The following is a 20,627-nucleotide window of genomic DNA, read 5'->3' as shown; positions in this document are numbered from 1 at the left end:
TTCCTTTTGGATCAAGGTAAATTCTCCAGAGAATAATCTTACAGCGCTTCCTGGAAATATTTTCAGGAGATTTCAGGAGAAGTGTGAAAGCTTTATCAATGTGATACAGTCACAAATAAACATTCAAAAGTTACACAAAGTCAGAAAGAGATGATTGGGGATGATTTTAGCACCGGCTGACCTGTAAGTCTAACGCTGCCTCACAGTAATGAAGATGTGATGACAATGACACATAAAAGACTTCAGCCGTTAAAGGGTCAAAACAGGTCAGTGTGTGAAAGGGATGTTGGTAGATGTTGGGACGCGTACTGTACGAGGAGGTGTTCGGGGAAAGAGAGCGGAAGACGGGGAGGGGAAAAAAAAAAAAAAAAAGACCAGTAAGAGCGAGGAATTCAAGAAGGAGATTGGCAGGGTCAGGTGAGTCATGAGAACAGCAATAAAAAACTCATCCTGCTTTGGTTTAGGAAATCCCCATCCCCTGTCTGACTGTCACACACCCAAAGAAAAACTCTGCATAACTCAACCATTTTCCTTCCTTTTCTTCTTTTTTTTGTAATCGTCCCCATTGTGTTTGTATGGAGCTGCCATGTACTGCAGTGCCAGGGTCAAAGCCTGGCCCACACTGAAAAGATTTGAAAAACGTGAAAGGACAACGAGTTTTAAAGATCCAACCATTTGGCTCATACAATGCATGGACCGGCAACGACGGGTCCAAAAGAGCACACTAACAAAAAGCAGAGCGCTGACTCACAAACTGGATTTCTCTCCAAATCTCTGGTGGTCAAACACGACTTTAAGGTTGACAAACATGGTGGACAATGGCCAGGGAAAACTGAGGGAAATCGTAGGCGAATTCAACCCTTTTAATTATTTCATGATTTGCTGGTTTATCTATTACGTACGTGTATTGTGTTGTGTGTGTGTTCTTGTGCGTGTGCATGCATGCACGATACTCACCGACCACTGAGCGATGAGCTGTAGGGAACCACGTGGATTCCCAGGGGACTGTCCTCTCCCAAGATCTCCAGTGTTCTAGTCAAGCTGTAATACGTGTAAAAAAAACAACACTTTGTCAGTGTGAAGTGTAAAGGTCCTGACACACCAAGCAGACGGGAAAGAACTAGCGGGAGGCCCGTGGAGTTGCCTCACGTCACCTTTGTCTTGGTCAAAAAGTTACACGGGAAGACACTGCAGAGACGACCGCCAACCATCACGTACCGCTGTCGCACAAGTTGAAAAAAGCACTAGCATTGTCAGCTGTTGGTTTTTTAAGTGGAAAAAGAAAAGAAGAGGTGGAGGCGACATGAGGAGAAACCGCACTACTGCATGGTTGAAAGCATGAATACTGCGGCGGCATGCTCAAGGCTTTCCCGAACCTGTGTCGAGGGCTTGAGACAAATAAAACCTGGAGATACTTCTCACTGATTCAACATGTTGAATCTGCCAAAAATGAATAAATAACGAAAAGGCCGACAAGCAGCAACGGAGACGGACTCCCGCTCACCCCGATGATCTCCTCGGTGTGTCAGGGCCTTTAAAACAAGCAGCTTCATTAAATGTTGACAGCCTGCTATTCAACATTACACACAGTGCAAAAAGACAGCAGTGGACACCACTTCTTCCTCTTCAATGAGAATAACAAAGTGCTCACTAAAGAAAGACATAAGGCATTAAAGGTTTACGTTTGCACAAACACAAACAGACACTGAGCCTTATTTCCCCCCCCCAGAAAATATTCAAAAAGCACCATCATAAAGTAAGTAGTTGTTTCACACATGCACAATAAAAACGACTGAGCTGCTTTTCCTCTCCCTCACACAGAGCGACACAGAGGTGGTGGTGACGTTTGCACAACCACAGACTGTCTGCATGTGACCCGTAAGATCTGTGTGCTTCATTCAACTGCTGCATTATATTTTCTGATCACCAGCCGGTTCTTCTATCCGATATTTTGAAGAAGCTGCCCACTTAAATATTCTCTTAAAAGCCTCGTATAGTGGACTCTGTTGTCTGTTGTTCACTGTCCATCGCTTCCGTGTCATTCTTCTCACGGCCTGGCTTACCTCAGGAGAACCCCGATGAAATCATATTCATGTGAAAAACAGCTTTAGATACACGGATGACTTTCGATGGATGCTTTCATCGAGCTTCAAACACTTTTTATTGTCAAGGACTGATTCCATGCAAACTGGGCCCTTAGAGGACTTATCGATCTGTGTCTCAAAAAGGTTTTTATACCATTCATCTTCATGTGCTTCCCTCCTTTCTTCAGTCTCCACGTCTCCCGTCTATTTTGGAATATTCAAGTGTGTCTGTTTTACATTCTGTCTCTGTTTAAATGTGTGTGTGTGTGTCTGTGTGTGTGTTGAAGTCTTTGTTTGTTTGATTAGTTTATCTATCAGAGCACAGCCATTAATCCTCTCCTGACCTTCTCCCTGCTCCCAGAGTGGGTGTGTTATTTTTTCTGAGTTTGTCTGAACTTAGTTTTGTCCTCTTTAGTTCTACCAGCTCTCACCCTCTCTCTCTCTCTCTCTCTCTCTCTCTCTCTCTCTCTCTCTCTCTCTCTAGCATCCATCCATCCCTAAACCCTCATAAACCGATAGGAGTACTGATGCTGATAAACTCCACAGAGAGAGTGGTTGAGGATGTTGGAGTGCAACAGGAGGGAGATCCACAGAGAAAAAACAAATTCTCTCCTTTGCATCATTCGGCCCATTCGAGTTGAAACATACACAAGGAAAACAAGGACAGAAAGAGGACAGAAAAACAAGGAGACATAGGAAGTAAAGATGAAAGGGCAGTTGGAAGAAATTGAAGCAGTGAAAACCGTTTGACCAAGATGCCTTTATTCTTCATGTTTTCATGATGAACCGTGTGGGACAAATTGGGGCATCCGTACTTATTATGAATGTAGTTTATCGAATGCAGAATATCGAGCTGAAACGAAAAGGTGGAGCCAAACACTGCAGTCCACCGATTGGTCGAAATATTTGTCACTTCCGCCATGTTTAAACCATTGATTGAAAACACACAGGCGATGGTTTACGTCTGTATTTCTCCTGGCGGCACACAGCCTTCTCTGAAACACAGCTGGATTGACTTCTTGTAGTAAAGAGCTGTATGCCAGTGACAGAGTAGATGAGCTGCTGGATGTCTTCTATGGTTGGTTTTGTTTGTGTCACGTTTTTCTCCTTTGTTTAATTTATTAGTTAGCGGTTAGCGGCTATCATGTGATGCTATTACGTAGCGGCTAATGGAATCCGGCTTACATACCACCTACCAAATAGGGCACGGGTGGCTGTGGAAACAAACAGGATCAGGCTTCATCAAACTGTACTGATCTGTACCGGACTGCTGTGTGGAAACGGGGCTCTAGTTGTTCTCTGATGTGCGTACAAGGCTCGACTGCGCATCCCTTTTGTTATTTCATTTTCAAATGCGCCTGTATGGCAAACGAAGCACTGTTCATGATCAGGTAATGTTGTGTTTGTGTTGTATGACGATGTCACGTTACAAGAGGTGACTGGGCTCAGGCCTGGTAGTCCTGGAGGAGAGTGAGTGCAGGCCAGCGGGGGATAATGAACCGTGCTTAAACACAGTATGGAACAACTGGGGCCTAGGTAAAGGTAAAATTAAAAAAAAGGAATAAATTAAATCTGCTTAAAAAAAAAACCGAAGAGGTAAAGGGAGAATGGTTTGTGAGGAAGATATACTGAAATGAGGAAGGAGGAGGCACTGAATTAATTAGACAAGGCTAATGAATAGCATTAATATGAGAGGGGGGAAAACAACCAGCCCTCCTTCTATCCTTTCCTGCTTCTGTGCTTCTGATCTCCACCACACAAACACACACACACACACACACACACACACACACACACACACACACACACACACACACACACACACACACACACACACACACACACACACACACACACACACACACACACACACACACACACACACACACACACACACACACACACACACACACTTGAGATCCATTTGCGTTTCCTTTTTTATTTCTTCGTGAGATTTGACAGGCTGCAGCGCTGCAAACAGTGAAGTGGGGCTGAGGCGGAGACGCAACGGTTGAGACTTGAGAAAAGAGAGACGGAGCACAGTGATGAGAGAACAAGAGACGGCGAAAAAAAAAAGGGCCAAACACACAGAGAGAGCAGCAGAGAGGAGGGAAGCGCAGAGAGATGAAGAGAGCAGGTGTTCTCTTTATCCACCTGCCACTTCACTGATCCTTGCTATGAAAGACAGAAGCACAGAGGAGATACAAAAAAGGAGGATGTGCATTACCAAACCACTCTGCTCCTCTCCCTGTATTTCACCCTCTTCTTATTTATTATCTCCCCTCTTCACTTCAAAGAGTGGAGAGCCAGTGATGTACAGAGTAAAGGGAATGTAGATCAGAACAAATGTACAATAAAGCATGCAAATACACAAAACACATTCAAATGCTTTTTTTTAATATTTAAATAATCCTAATCGTCTAAAAAATGATTTCAGAATAGAATGAGTGTAAAGTAGGAGCCTGACTGCTGTGAGATTGTTGGACTGATGTCGCTGCTGATTTTATGAGCAATTACCAACGAGGAAGACGTTTGAGCTCGAAAAAGAACATTTTATTGTTCTCAGGTTTTTGCACTGATTTGAATATTTAAAGTTATTCAGCAGCTTTTGGTATTCTCCTTATTGGAAGGTCGGGGGTTCGATCCCCAGCTTTATCCTCGGTAGGGATGTTACGATTCACCCAACTCTCGATATGATACGCTTCACGTTACTGAGTTCACGATACGATTCTCTCAATATTTATTTTACAAAATGACTGAAGACAAATTATGACTGAAATGATTCCTGTAATTGTTTTAATAAAAACACTGTCGCACCTCGTAATCTCTGTGGCTCTTACACTAGTTTGGGCAAGCAAGGCTACAAACCTGCTTGTTATGGTAACGTTACAACCGACCTCCTCTGCTGCACAGCTGCCGACACTCATCTTATTAGTGTGATTCATTTTTTATAGTATCGATGTGAACCTCGACCCCAAATGACTCCCACTGCTTCGTCTGTGGCGTGTGAATGTGTATGTATTGGATTAGCTACTTTAGCATGTGGTGGAGAAGACTAGAAAAGTATTATACAAGCTCAAGTCCTTTGTACTATGGGAGGTAAAGCCTTCAGTTATCAGGCACCGCTCCTCTGGAATCGTCTACCAGTCGGGGTCCGGGAGGCAGACACACTATATACTTTTAAGAATAGACTTAAACCTTTTCTTTTTGATAAATCTAATAGTTAGGGCTGGCTTAGGACCAGCTCATAGCGATGCTGCTGTAGGCTTAGACTACCGGGGGAACTGGCACCAGTATCTCTTATCTCTCTCTCCCTCTCTCTCTCTCTCTCTCTGCTTTCATATCTTATTACTGCTTGTCTCTATCTTTATATTCTAACCTCTCCTTTTTCTGTGAGCTCCTGAGCTCTCTTAGGTTCCTCGGGACTGTTGATGAGGATGGCCTGTCCAAACAACCACCTGCCCCCCCCTCCTATCTTATCCTACCCTTCTTTCTGCATCTTGTCCCGTCTCCCCCATCCCATTTCAAGCCCAGCGCAGTTTAGCAGATTTCGCAGAAGATTTCTGCCCGTTAAAGGGAAGTTTTTTCTTGCCACGCTATGACGGATTAAGCTGGGCTCTTAGCAATAAGTAAGGTCCTTCACCTGCTTTTTGTAAACATAACGATGAGCATGGTCTTGTTACCTGCTCTTTTGTTAATGTTAACAGACAAACAGTAAGGTCCTTTACCTGCTTTTGTAAAGTGTCTCGAGATAACATCTGTTATGAATTGACGCTATACAAATAAAGATTGATTGATTTAAAGAAAACCAGAGACGAACCAATGCACATCAGCTCATGATCACACGGTTCAAAATATGACGAGAGTAACTTTAAAGGCTGGAGAACAACTCAAGTTCATCAGATGTTTCAGACACTAAAAGGAACACCTCAGGAGCAGCAACTCGTCTTTCCTCAGTGAGGTCAATAAGAGGACAATAAGACTTCACCAGAGGTTGATAAAGGTTTGGAGGTTTATACTATGCATTGTTGAGGACAAACCCGTTGACAATAATATGAGATCCTAAGGAGGAATCATCACTGACTGAAAAGCTCCAAATCTTAATGGGTTTCACGCTTGCTGGATCGGAAGCAAGGGAGACACAAAACCATCTATAAGAAAAGACCAAGAACCAGCCAGCTTACGGCTGTGAGTCGCTCTTTTACACTTTCTATTAAAGTTACAGGTTCAGAAGATTTGTCTTTCCTACTCAATGAGGTGTCCACATTTCTTGCAACAAAAACAATTTTTCCATCGTCCCAAAGAACAAAGGGGGAAAAAACCAACTAATGGAGGAAGAGAGGAGGAGATTGATGAACAAGTATGGACATTAGCATCTTTAAAACTCGACAGCAGGGACCTCACCTTTGATAAAAAGCAGTGTAGTCGTAAAAGAAATATAATACTAACGTCTAAAACTCCTTTCACAACCAGTTTGTCTTGTTCAGCCAGTGGAACCCATTTACCTTTTCACCTCCTTGCTTATAAAACACCTCCAACATACACAGCACCTTTTTTCACAGAGAAATAGAACGCGCCGGCAATGCTATTTCAATAAAGCAATTTACAGTAAATCTGTTCACCGGTATAAAAAGCACATTTTGAGTCGTAGGTAATGAGTTTCACGGTGACCATGCTGTGTGCTTTAAATTATGATGAGCCATTACTGTATTTATAGGTGTAGCTTCGTATTCAAAGGCGCGCTCGCACACACACACGGGGGGACATACACCACAGTAAAATCTCATATGGAGGAACAAACGCTCACACATTCACTTAACTTATGCTTTACAGCTCCAATGTTTATGGATGCATTCCTCTACTCAATTTGGACCTCTTTTTCTTTTTTTTTTGCAATTTCAAGGATCGTTTCCCCGGCGACCACAAAAAACCATTACATCACTTTTTCATTACTCACAGCTGAGATGTTTAGTGTATTAGAGTGTGTGCGCACAAGAGGAAATGTGCACGTAAAAAGTTGTTCAGAATAAGAAAAGTGTTTTTGTTGTTTTTAATGATAACATTTCTATTCGCTGCACTGAACTGTTCAGGAGCAACACGCTAAATAAAACTGAAATAATCAAATAATGTTGTGCATTTCAGGTTTGAAAATGTTGTAAAATAAATCAGGACTTGGCTTTAACATTAATTCAGGATGCAGCGTAGTTTATAGCAGTGACTTCAAACTAGTTTGATGACATCTGTCAGTTTTCGTCCACACCTTGCATAGAAGGCTTTATGTAGTGCAAGGTGTGCGTGTGTGTGTGTGTGTGTGTGTGTGTGTGTGTGTGTGTGTGTGTGTGTGTGTGTGTGTGTGTGTGTGTGTGTGTGTGTGTGTGTGTGTGTCACTGCCTCTCCTCAGCGGTTGCTATGGAGAGAAAGCACTAAAACAGCTGCTGACGCTGATGTCAGACATTACTCTGTCTTCATTGTTCCCCCATATCTCTCTCTTTACAGGTTGTTCTTGTATTTATGAATTAGCTGTGGATTAATTGGGCATCCACACTGACCTGTTGATTTTCAAATCACAGAGTAATACACCATCCATTAGCAGAGGTCACTGCTGGCAGACAGAGGAGCACATAGATCAATGATGTAACAGCCACTTCCTTGACTTTCAGACTGGCCCATTTATTGGCTTTGTATTAGTCATGCTTTTCCAGTGATTGGCTTTCATACCGTTTTGTGGGCGCTGGTTGTGTTCAATTAAACGTTAATTCGATGGATTGTCAGGAGTCACTGGGGTGGACTTTATTTATCTACAACCCTTTGACCACACTGCATGTCCCATTCTCACCACGTTCACACACTGACGGCAACTTGGGGTTAAGTGTCTTGCCCAAGGAATCATGTGACTTAAGGGGTGGGGCATCGAACCCCCAACCTTCTAGTTGACTGAGAGTTGCCCGACTCTACAAAAGGAGCCACAGCAGCTCCAAATGTGACTCATAACAGAAACTTAAGACACAGCTTAAGGCTCAGTTTTAAACCATGTAAAGTTAAATAATGGCAGGCGAATATTTTTGAGGGGGTTAAGTAGCTCATAGAAACAGCATAAGTACACATCTTAATCTGAGTGAATCCCTGCTATGATTATTCACACACACATTCACAGGCGCCTGGGTCATGTGGTCATGGCCACCTGTGTTTTGTTTTTTTTATGTACAATGTTGTCTGCCTGAGCACACAGCTCCGTGTTAGACTGAGCCTGCCTGCCTACCATCCCCATATCCTTCACAATCAGAGAATACACACATGTGCTTCCAAGCCCACAGGAGACAGAGGGCATCCAGGAGCCCAAACACTTAATGAAGCAGCACTCATAAGAGTGTGTAATGAGTTCAGTTGTGTCTGCCTATTACAAGAAGAAAGAAAAAAAAAAATAAGAAAAAAGAAAAAAAGATGCAAGTGTCTTTGTAGCTGTTTATTTTTCGAGGCCGTGTGTGTATGTTTGTCAACGTGTGTGTGTGTGTGTGTGTGTGTGTGTGTGTGTGTGTGTGTGTGTGTGTGTGACATTGACCCCATTTTGGCACTTCTTTGTACTGGGCTAATGATGCAGCTTCTTTACACTAACTATATATGGAAGGGCCTTGATCTGGATTGGAATCCAGTTTTAATGAAGGGAAAGTAGGACACAAACAAGCACATGGGCATCAATAAACATGAATGTAGACAAACTTGCAACTACAAAGCCTACATACAGTAAGTGGACTACAGGACAGGAGCTGCACAAACACACTGACCTGTCACTGAAGGTGTGTTTGCCCTGGGGTTGCTCGACCCCTGCTGGTCTCTCCGCAGCAGGACCGGACGCCTGCAGAGACAACACAAAGAACATGTTCCTGTTAGTCTGTGAGTGGCATTTGGAAAAGAGAGAGGATAAAAAGAGCGGAACAACCCACTCTGAGGTCACTCATACATCCAAAGAGGGGAAACTGGGACATTTATGGACAGATTAACAAATGTACTTTTTTTGGGGGAGGAAACACAAAAAGCACTGAATGATTTAGTGGATTAATGAACTCTGTTTGGTTTTCTGGCTTTCATGACACTACATCCGTTGTTTTTTTTTTGTTTTTTTTTTTTTCCACAATTTCAAAGAGCTGAGAATGCTTCTATAAAATGAATGAAAGGGAGTGTTTAGGTGATGAGCGAAGGAGATGATGATATGATGGATGATGGTCGAGCAGTAATATATAATGCTGTCCATGGGGATGAAATCTGAGAGAAAGAGTGGGACAGAAGTGAGAGTAAGAGAGTAAATAAGATCCAAGGGAGCTGTAATAATCACTTTAAACATCGACGTGAGGCTCTCATGAAGTGTGCTCATGTTTTCCTTGGTGACACTGAGAGGTCATCTCCACAGGGAAGAGGTCACAGTTCAAGCCCAACAGTGTTATGATGATGAATCATCTAATACTCCATATGTGACAGTGTCACATTCCTGTGTGTATGACGGCGCACACACAGGCTTATGCACGGCCTTATTACTGTGTCACACACTTTGGTATAATAGCAGAATTAGATGGAATCAATCTCAGCAGCCCGGAAACAAGTCCCACATTTGCAAATATTAGAACCCTCTCAGCTCATCTGAGACACTGTGAGAGATGTATTGATTGTGTTGGTCTGTAGAGACCCAGAGTCCTGATGTCACCTCTAGACCAGCTGCTTTTCTACAAGCCTCCTCATTTCAAAGCAGGGATTCAATCTGAATGTTGAAAAAGTAAACTGAGTTAGGCTTTGTTCAGACTGCCGCCCAAATCCGATCTAACTGACTGACTGTCCACATTACAAATCGCAAGTGACCAGATCCGATCTGCCTGTCCGTATTGACGTGGTCTGATCCACATTGGTTTCTATGGTAACAGGTAACGCCCAGCAAAAACAACAGCAAAATTGAAGTTAACTTCCGACCCGCTGGATCGAGGTCATTGTCATTTTTGTCGATGGTGTCACGTTGCGAGTGAAGCAGAAGACACATTGAAGCGACTGACGCGTTCAGATTGAGTCGGATCTGTGAAACCAACTCCTCAGGTAGTTAGAATCACATTTGTATAAATCGGATCTAATGTGGCTTTTTGTGTTCAGACAGGCTAAAAAAAAATAAAAAATAAAACCACATATAATCTGGATGAGCGGATTTGGAGGTGGAATGTGAACAAGGCCTTACTGACATACAAGCAGTACAGCTTTAATTACATTTAAACAGCATGTTGTCCACATCCTAAGTCACTCTGTTTCTCCTGTATCTATGTTGGCATTTAAAAATGTCCTCGGTCAAACTATGTGAGCTTTTTTCTCCAGATATCTTTTTGGCCTTTTCTGACCTGTTAATGTTATATCTGTGACAGACTGGCTTCAGCAACTTCCCTCCTTTCTGTGAAGCTCTCGGCGAGAGTCTTACGCTTGTGAAAAAAAAAAGGATTACTGCAAGAAGCTCCGAACAGAAAAAAAAAACTGACTGTACCAAACGTTTTTGTTTGAAAAGGCTCCATCCTTATCTAGACAGACGGAGCGACTTTCACAACATACAATTTAGTCAGGCTGTCGCTTTGCCTGACTTGTGAATGAGCATTCTATTCTTAGCATGGTGCACTCCAACACTCCTGAACATATCAGGAGAAGTGCAGAAGCAAACATGTCGACCACGGTGTGAACGAACACCGAACATTTCAGGAGACTTCAGTGTTCAGGATCATAATGTCAAAAACTGTATTTTGTAAGATTTAAAGTTCTAATATTTTTAAAGTTTGTTAACAAGAAGAATTTTTAGAATGATGATAAAAGAGAAAAAAAAAAAGAAAAAAAAAGAGATACTCTGTTCCTGAAATCACGCATTATCATTTAAAGGTTTGCCCTTGACTCAGAACGTCTTTAAACACTTTTAATTTAATTACAATTTATGTAATTATAAACTAAAATTAAATTATGTGTGACGCATATCAAGATAACATTTGGTCACCAAATGTAAATTGTAATGTACCTGCTCTTCCTTTATGTTGAATATCTTACCAAATAATTAGAGTACCATTCGGTCCACATGTGGACTACATGAGGATATCTATCTGAGCTCAGGCGCGCACATGTGAACATGTGCAGGCAAACACATGCAGGTCAATATGGCTCAATGTTAGCAGTCGGAGCTAATGGACTCTTAACATGACCTTACACCTCTGACCTCTCACCTCACTGCCACATGACCTCGACCACCTGTCGGAGAAGAAGACACAGAAGGGGGGAGGGGAGAGAAAAAATGCTCTGAGAAAACCAAGATGAGTAACAGAGAGAGAAAAAGACTGGAGAAAGATGTGGGAGAGCTGTCTATTCAGGCAAATGAAAACGGAAAAGAACAAAAGAATGGGTGGCGGCAGCTAATGAGAAGAAGTGGATGAAGGTTAGATGAGGCCTAACAGAGACTGACAGACAGCAGATACTGTAACCATATGTTTGGGCTTTGGTGGTTTAGGAATCAATTAGTCTGGCCTCGCTGCATATGCTCTCATGTGAGCTTAATTACATCATCATGACAGGTAACATTAATTATCCTAACCTCTTTGTCATAACAACAGCCACTCGTACATTAACTGGGAAGTCTCTGAAGCGTATGTCTCGTTTAATAACTACAAGCAGAAACAAGTCTCTCTCACGCCCGCTCTATTAAAGAAGAAGAGATGCATTACTTACATGTATTTTACTTTTCAAAGGCCGACTTAGGAGTCAATTCATCTTTACGAAGCTCATAAACAACAGATGCAGTTCTACAGATGATGCAAATTACATTTGTTGAATGTTAAGCGTCATGCTCTTTATTGTTTAAGACTGAAAAGGTTCAAACCACATTTCACCTTCGAGGGCAAGGTGGCTTTTATTTGAAAGAATTAGCTTCATGAGAACGTCTCTTTCACAATCTTGTCTCCTTGTTTCAAGATTTATTTTGGGGCTTTTGTGCGTTTCCTATTTGGTTATACAGATGATAGAGCAAGAAATCAGGAAAAGAAAGGAGCCATGGGTCGTACTCGAGGCCGGGCCACACAAAGGTTCGAGTCTGGACATGGACTCTGGAATGACTTCAGCCTCTGCCTCAACCCAACCACTAGGCCACCGCTCCCCTAATTCTTCTTCCTTTGAAGTGACAAACATTAACTTAGGGTGCACTCACACTTGGCCTAGGTGTCCAGTACTGTGCTGAAGCACACGCTCCCCGGCTGGTCCGCATTACTCTGCTTTAGGACTAACCGCGTCTTTCCATGACGTAGTAACACAAGACATGCATGGCTTTACGTAGTTATGAAGTGTGCTTAGTTTATAAGACAGGCGGACTAAAATAATAATAATTTTAAAAAAAACATACTTCACTGACGTTGTGGCTTCTTTCGAGTCATTTTAGTCAGAAACAGCAAAAACCGTCCAGGTCGCCTACTCAACGATGACAGGCTGTCACATGTTGAGCCTGTGCTTGTGATCGTGCATGAGCTGTTGAAGGGGCCAAGGAAGGGTGCTGGGCTTGAGCACAGATCGGAGCACTCTCACTAAGTCAAAGGAACTGGACTTTAGAGGGCTAATGGTGCCGAGTGTGAGCGTGCCCTAACATACAAACGTAAATCACTTGTGGCCTCCAGGTATAAAGCACAACAGACGGACTCCTAAAGAACCTTTCAGACGAGTATTTGTTGACTAGAAATGATGGATTTAATGCTCCATCAAATGAGAAGTTGAAAATGTGTTTGGTAAACAACTAATTAATCAGAGATGTGATTGGCAAAGGACAAAAAGCAGAACATCATTGGTTTTATATCTAAGAGGAGACATTGGACAACAGTTGTTCCATTAGAGGACAGACGTAACAGTGGACATCTCTGTCTCTCTCAGATCAGCTGCAGAGCGAGCGGAGGAAAGTCTGTGAATGGTAAATGCAGAAAATATCCAAATCTCAGTCAAGTTTTTCCTGTAAGGAAATCTGTTACTTCAGAAACTTCTGGAAGAATCACATATCTGATTAATAAATCAGGGAAAACTACTGTGGAAAAAGTTAATACATAATTCTGCGGACCTTAGACAGCTCAATCGATATTTGCGAGCATTTGTGGCGTGCAGAAAAGAGAAGCAGATTTCTATTTTCACTCAATGATGGATAATCCTAGCTTGCATAACTGTATGGATAATAAATGGGCCCTAAGCATGTCGTCTCCTCGCCTGATTTAATCATTGCTAAAAGTGGATAAAACCGGCGAACTAATCGTGATATTACTAATTACTGAATAGCCAATCAGGCTAAGTGTTCCCTGAAAATGCCCCCAGAGTGATCGTGATAAATGAATAAGAATGCATGCTGGGAAGTTAACGTGAGGGCTTTAGTCTGCAGTTTGTGTCTGCTGTGTCAAAGGTAATCCATCCTGAAATATGTCTCTGAGCAAAGGGCTAATGAATCAAAGTAAATGTGCTTTTTGATTAATAACATGTCAGGGGGCGCAGAGAGAAGAACACATCGAAATAATCCTCAACACGAGTCCATTCTTAACCAACGGTGTTTGATGTTTAGATTTGCTTACAGGTAATATACGACAACACATCAAGACAACAAAAGGCACTTCCTGAAAGAAGGATTTTTACAAGTCATGTCCCCACCCTGAAGTTTTTGTGACCTTCGTTAGGACGTGGTCAACATGAGTTTAGTTCTCCAACTGTGAAGCAGACAAAGAAACAGCACACATTCACATTCAACCATGGTGTATACACGCATCCAATATGACTTCAGTGGCACATACAATCAGGACTAACTACACTTAAGCAGTGACACACACATGCAGGCGAACACACACACACACACACACACACACACACACACACACACACACACACACACACACACACACACACACACACACACACACACACACACACACACACACACACACACACACACACACACACACACACACACACACACACACACACCCTGGTGTAGTGTAATAAATAACTGTAGGCTGTACTGCCTTATTAGCCCCAGTAGTTTTCTAGGTGAGAACAAATACCCCTGAACTGATTAACACATTCTAATTAACCTGCGACCCTGTGTGTGTGTGTGTGTGTGTGTGTGTGTGTGTGTGTGTGTGTGTGTGTGTGTGTGTGTGTGTGTGTGTGTGTGTAAAAGAAAGTGAGAGAGTGAACAGCACTCATTTGCTGCTGGCATTAAGAATAGAAGGCCTCCACCAGTACATCTGTCTGGATTGAAATGAAATAAAAAGAGGGGACAGAGAGTACGGGGAAAAAGACACAGCGAGAAGAAAGACTGAGAATTACTGCAAGGAGAGTACTTTTTTTCCCTGTCATCGCTCTCACCAAAAGGCCAAGTGACAATTTGAACAAAATTACCCAGAGCCATTACGTCTCTCTCTGAAGCTGACTGGTTGAGATGTGTGTGCTGTGTCTGTCTGTGTGTGAGGCAGAGACCGAGTGAGGGGGACAAAAGAGAGCGGGACAGTGACTGAGAAAATGACGTGGTTGAAACAGGCAGATAATTCCTTCTATTTACTGCATTCACAGTCGTCTTGGTCGTCTGCACAGCAGGAGTCAGGTTTTTAAAAAAAGCACAGATGGAAGATGATGGCAGGGCATGAGAGCCGTAAAGCAGGCGTTAAGATGGGAGGAGAAAATAGTAGAGGGTGACTTCTAACACTAGACTCAACTAGCACTGCCCTTTAAAGAAGGAAAGCTTGAATCATTATTAGTGGAGAGGACTTTCGCTGACGTCATTGTACACATGCAGCAGCAGCAGCAGCATGGAAGACTGTGTATTTTAAATGGTGCAACAACTTTGAAGGAGCATTTCTTTTTTTAACTATATGCTGACTTCTAAAATTCAAAATGTGCGGTTCAAACTATTCCAAAGGCTCCTACACTGAAAGCATGACGCCTGTTATTGATAATACTAATAACCACATGGTCCCTGACTCCTGGATCTTCACTGCATGGGCGGGACTTTGTCTTGTTACTCTGTCACTCAAACTACTCATGGGCAGCTCCATCCTCAGTATCACGAAACAGAACCATAACATTAATAACTCAATCTGTATTCTGTTTCTACTGTTCAACTTTAATTTATCTACATACTGCTTCCCTGGCGCAACACTCACAAGTGCCCTTGTCTGTTGATTGTCTGTCGTTTGTTATTTGTTTGTCTCAAATGTCTTCAGTTAAGTTTTGCTAGAATTTGTTATTTTCATAGTATTGCTATTTTTTTTTATTATTATTATTATTTAATTGTCATGTTTATTGTTATTCTGTAGTGCTTTGTTTTTTTAATGCACTGCAGGTTTGCACTGTGGGTTGAGGGGAATGCAATTTCATCTGTGCTGTATGTTTAACATGGAGCATATCTGACAATAAAGCCTACTACTACTACTAACACTGTGAGAAATAATAACCGTAAATAAAGTTTGAACTAAAAAAGTTAGTTCAAGCTGCCTTTACATTTGAAATTTGACAGAATTGGAATATATTAGGTGACACACTCTCAGTTAAACAGACAATGACTTTTAAGTTAGCATAAAGTGTCAAATACAGAAGGATAATCAAAGTTAGAGAATTGATTTTCTGTCTTTTATTTGTTAAATAACACTTATTCAGGTATTCTATACGCTACATGAACTGTAATAGAGAGAGTCCACAGCTGTTGTGGTTGAGGTCACGCATGTGCACGCTATCAAGTAATGGCACCAACAGATAAAAGAGCCAAAAGCCCGGAGTCTGGACAAGGCCTACTGAGAAACTGACACCCAGTGATATTTCATACTGACAGCGACAGGAGTGTGAGTGTGCAGTGAAAACAGAGCGTGGATATACGGAGCGGACGGAGGACTCGGAACAACATGAGCTACATTCCTAAAGTTCAGCTTACAGTTCAAGTGGGAGAGAAAGTCAACAGATTAGTGTGGGCAGCATGTGTTTATTAATGACAGGGGATATAAAGATTTTATAGATGATAAACTACTGTTTCATTGGCTGCATGATAAAAGACAGAACATTTGCAGATCATTTTCTGTCTAGTGGATTTAGTTTAAAGCAAACTTGTAAGTTTAAACTGTAAGGCCAGTGATGAAACTATGAGGTACATTTTTTTGGCACATTTCGTAGCAAATGTCTGAAATGTTTAGTCAGATACAAGCTTCCATAATCTGTACACTGTTTTTTTTTAAACTGTGTTCCCCTCTAAAGCCCCTCTTTCCCTAAAACAACATTGTCCACTACATTAACTACTCCAGTAGTCTCAGTAAGGTGGAAAAAAAAAAAAAAAAAAGGGCTGGCCACCTCTGAGAACCAATCACAATCCCCAGAAGATCTGAGCCTGGCAGGCAGGTTGCTCTGTGGGGAGTACAGCGTGTTTAAGAAGAGATTGTTTGTCCAGTCAGCCTTCTCAGGGGAAGAGGACTCACCGCTCAAGAGTCCAATCATGCATGTTTTTTTTCTTAACCACTGAGCTTCAGGGATTCACGGAGTCCAACTGTCTACAAGGAATATGACACTGTCACACTAATAGAAGGATTTAAAAAACACACATCTTAATGTTTTCTGCTATCTACTAGTGAGTTGGAAACTTTGAATAGTGCAAAGGCAGTGTGAATCGCCTTAAAGAAGCCGGGAGAAAAACGGCAGGACAGACTAGAATTGGGGGAGAACAGGAAGAGAGTGTTCTGTATTCACACACAAAGAGAGAGAGAGAGAGAGAGAGAGAGAGAGAGAGAGAGAGAGAGAGAGAAGAGAGCGAAGAGAGAGAGAGAGAGAGATAATGGGGATGACTTGTAATATTCCAGTCTTCTGCCTCCATTAGTTAGCTGTGAATGTAAAATCCATGGTACAATCACACACTTGTGTTTTTCTAGGTTGAGTTTGAGTTTAAAGAACTGTGAAATGAGCCGTTTTTATAACAACAGATACATTTCTTCACGTTGTTAGATCAAAACAAGTCACCAATCGAGAACCACGCACCTTCAAAGCAAAGAGGGAAGGTGCTGGGTCGAGAAAGACTGTCACTGAAAAGAAGAATAATAACGGCTCATACACTGCAGGGCGGGAACTTTAATTCACCAGGGGAGTGCTCTTCATCATCATCATCATCATCATCATCATGATCATGAGGTGGGGAGGTATGACCTGTAGTGTGAAAGTGCTCTGAAGACTGGAGAAGTGCTATACAAGCTCAAGTCCACGAGTGTGATGAAGAGCTGCTCTGCTCAAAGTGAATGACACTCTCTGTCGTCTGCAGGCCATCTTTTTCTTTTTCTTGATGAAATCAGTTATAATCTTTATAATAAGGTAAATGTAGTTTAAAATGGGAAGCTTTCTGTTTAATGTGGACAAGATCACACACTCGAACCAAACCGAGAAGTTTAAGAGGATAAAGAAGTTGAGCTGAAGAAGGGGAGAGAAAGTCGAGGATGTAAAAACGTTCACATTTTTGGTGATGCTTTAGTTTGTTGGTTTCTTTTTCATTCCATGAAACAGAACCATTCTGTTCAAATCCAAAACTGAAATATTCATCGACTGTTGAACAGATTTAAGACGCAGGCTTTTCGAGCTAATGTGCTCCTGATTGTATTCACTTCGTATCATGTACATCAGGCCTATTCAACAGGCGGCCCGGGGGCCAACACTGGATATATGATAATAATAATAATAATAATAATAATAATAATAATAATTAGAAAATAAATAAATAATAAATGGGGGGAGACTTGTGAATTACCGTCATTGTTGCATCAGTAAAGAGTTAAAAACAGCAGAGCGCTCCCGTTTAATAGAACATCTTTGGTGCTATGCTCACAGCCTATCACGAGCTTCTGTTCCTAATAGAGAAAACGGCTTTCACACACTATCCTGCATGAGGGGCTTCAGGTTCCTTAGCTTTCTGAAAATGTGGCCCCCTGAACAACCTAGTCGTACCCCTGATGTACATCATCATTCTCCTGGTTAGGGGCTTCAAATAAACATCACATGTCTTCAGTCACAACAAAGAATATTCCCTTTGATGCGTGCCCTCAGGTTGTTTGTTTTCTGTGTAAACTGTGTATAAAGAATGTTTCCAACGTGTGTGTCTGGTGGCCTCAGGGTCTTACCATCGCACCACAGTCCTCATTCAGGGAGGACTCGATCTCTGTGGGCTGAGGGCCGAGGGCTGAGTCACTGCTGCTCCTCACCAACAGAGGGGTGTCTGTAGGAAACATAGAAACACACACATAGATCTGTCAGTACAGGCAGCTTTGAGCACGTTCTCTTTTTAGGAATAGGCAGAGATGTGTGTATATCCGACATTAACGGACAGTTACTGAAAATGTTTGAAGTTAAAGTCATTATTAAAGGAACATACCACCATTTCTTAGAGCAGGAAAATAATCTAGCCCAAACAATATTTATTCAACAAAAATCTAAAGTGCTGAAGCCTTTTTTCACCGTCTGTTTTAATAATAATAAAAAAAGTGTATTTTTCGAGCTGCACTCTTTTTCCTCCAAGTCCCCTAAAGACAAAGGATCCATCTTCATTGTCAGTACAAGAAGACAAACTGTGACTGCTTCCAGTTAATGGGGAAAATCATATGACAAGGGACAGGGAATAATGGGAACGGAAAATAGAAAATTGATCAAGTCTGCCTCTGCATTGTTTCAGGAAAAGCTCATTTCTCTTACACATGCAGGCGTATATGTGTGAACACAGAAAAACACACTCACACACACACAGCAGCCTATTTTGAGAGAGTCACAGTTCAGCAAAACTCATGTCTAATAATAATCTTTGAGATGACAAGATGCAGACCTTTCAGCTCTGTTTGCAACACTACAAAGAGGAGTGAGAGTGTGTTTCTGTGCAGGTGACAGCGGGGAAAATTAACTCTTTTATATTATTAAAGTTTAAAAATGAAATCCCACTTCTTAAGGATATTTAGAGTTATAAAGTCAAAGGCAGCTTAAGTGAGACCAAAGTGGTAGAAATTGTTTACAACTGTATATACACTCTCTGTAGGATCCATGTCTCCAGATGCTTTTTGTGCGAAGGTTTAGATGACCGGATTATTTCTTTGGCTTTTGTGGAATATTTTTTCTGATCATGTAATAGAAGTGCTTATATATTTTAGAAGACCTACAGACAAGTACACAAAGTCAATTAGATGTCATTATAGTTCATTTCTATACGTTTGAAAGACATGATGCTTCTTCATTAAAGTTTGTTATAATGAAAAATACACAGTTATAATATGTATACAGTAAGAGTACATTGCCATCATTTCCGGCAGGTCACATAGTCACGTTCTACTATCATGCCACAGTTCAGTAACTGCGGCCGGTTGATTGGCTTCAAAGCATCCTATTGGCCAAACAGTACTCATGCCGCCTTGTTGAAACTGCTCTGGCCTGCTTACTTTTGCTGCTTCCTCCGCAGAGCAGCATCTGCAGTTGCATTAGCATCCCTCCTCCTCCTTTTATGCTAACCTGACTTAAAGGCGAGGTTGGCCTCTTCGCCACTTTTAAAGATTTGTTGAAACTTTGAACCAATCATGTCTCCCTGTTTCCCTGCTCACTCTCTGATTAAAGTGAGACTATTGGTGAGCCAGTTCAAGCCTGGAAGGACCTGAAATATTCATTATGTAAAAAAATAAATAAAAAAAAGCAAGGATTTAAATGGTTCTTCTTTTGATCATGGAAACTCATCAGACAGCACAGCCTCAGTCATTTTAAGTTTGTATGACGTATTATTGATTACATAATAAGATAGTGTAATAAACAATGTTCCTAAATGTTGGGGTTGAAGTATGTGCACCCTTCCATGTGTTCACTCGTTTCCCCTTCAGTACATCTGAGAGTCTGCTGCTTTAGTCGTTACTGTACAATCTGTTCCTTTTATATCCCTTCACTGAACCCACTGGTGTTCAGGAGTCCACGCGGCCAATCAGCTGCTGGTTTGTAAGATGTCTGTGTGCATGTAGGTAACATATGTTAGTGTCTCCCGCTTCACATTTCTCCAGCCCACTGCATAATATCCCCATTTAACCGAAGCTGACGGATGACGCACACGACACTGCAGCCTGTGCTGCTGATGGAGCATGAAGGAGTACTGAAATGGTGAGAAAAGTCGACGCACCACTGAAAGCTATTCAAATAAGTAACACATATTACTAAAGGTTATCATCGTGATCCGTGAGGTACTCTGCCACGCCCCAACTCCACCATCCCCATCCAAGGACCCCATCAATCCATATATGCTTTAAGAACATTGTCATGTTAGCCTCTATAGTTCAGCTGGGAATAAAATGGGAAAGGCGGTGTGGGTGGAGGGAACCTCTTTACGAGAAGAGACTACTCAGAAGACATGCCAAATGATATTTGTAGGGTCAAATATTGATTGTCACAAAATGGACCCTTGGTGCTCTTAAGACTGGCGGGGTGGGGGCGGGGTGGGGGGGGTATGGATTATATGAAACCTCTGATCAATTCATCTCCACAAAGAAAGGA

General features: G+C 41.9%; 1 protein-coding gene across 3 annotated transcripts in view; it reads right to left on the bottom strand.

Moving 5' to 3' along the window:
- Window positions 1–20,627, bottom strand: part of LOC306832593 (partitioning defective 3 homolog B-like) — a 201,422-nt gene that overhangs the window by 134,633 nt on the left and 46,162 nt on the right. For all 3 annotated transcript variants that reach the window (XM_079357396.1, XM_079357397.1, XM_079357398.1), the window contains exons 4-6: window positions 18,239–18,333; window positions 8,867–8,937; window positions 958–1,041 (exon numbers count right to left, since the gene is read on the bottom strand). In XM_079357396.1, coding sequence (XP_079213522.1) covers window positions 958–1,041; window positions 8,867–8,937; window positions 18,239–18,333 — 250 coding nt within the window. The remainder of the gene's footprint in view (window positions 1–957; window positions 1,042–8,866; window positions 8,938–18,238; window positions 18,334–20,627) is intronic.

Source organism: Symphodus melops (assembly GCF_947650265.1).
Source record: "Symphodus melops genome assembly, chromosome: 12".
NCBI lineage: Eukaryota > Metazoa > Chordata > Actinopteri > Labriformes > Labridae > Symphodus > Symphodus melops.
Note: the sequence above shows the minus strand (reverse complement) of the source record. Positions and strands in the feature narration are given on the sequence as shown.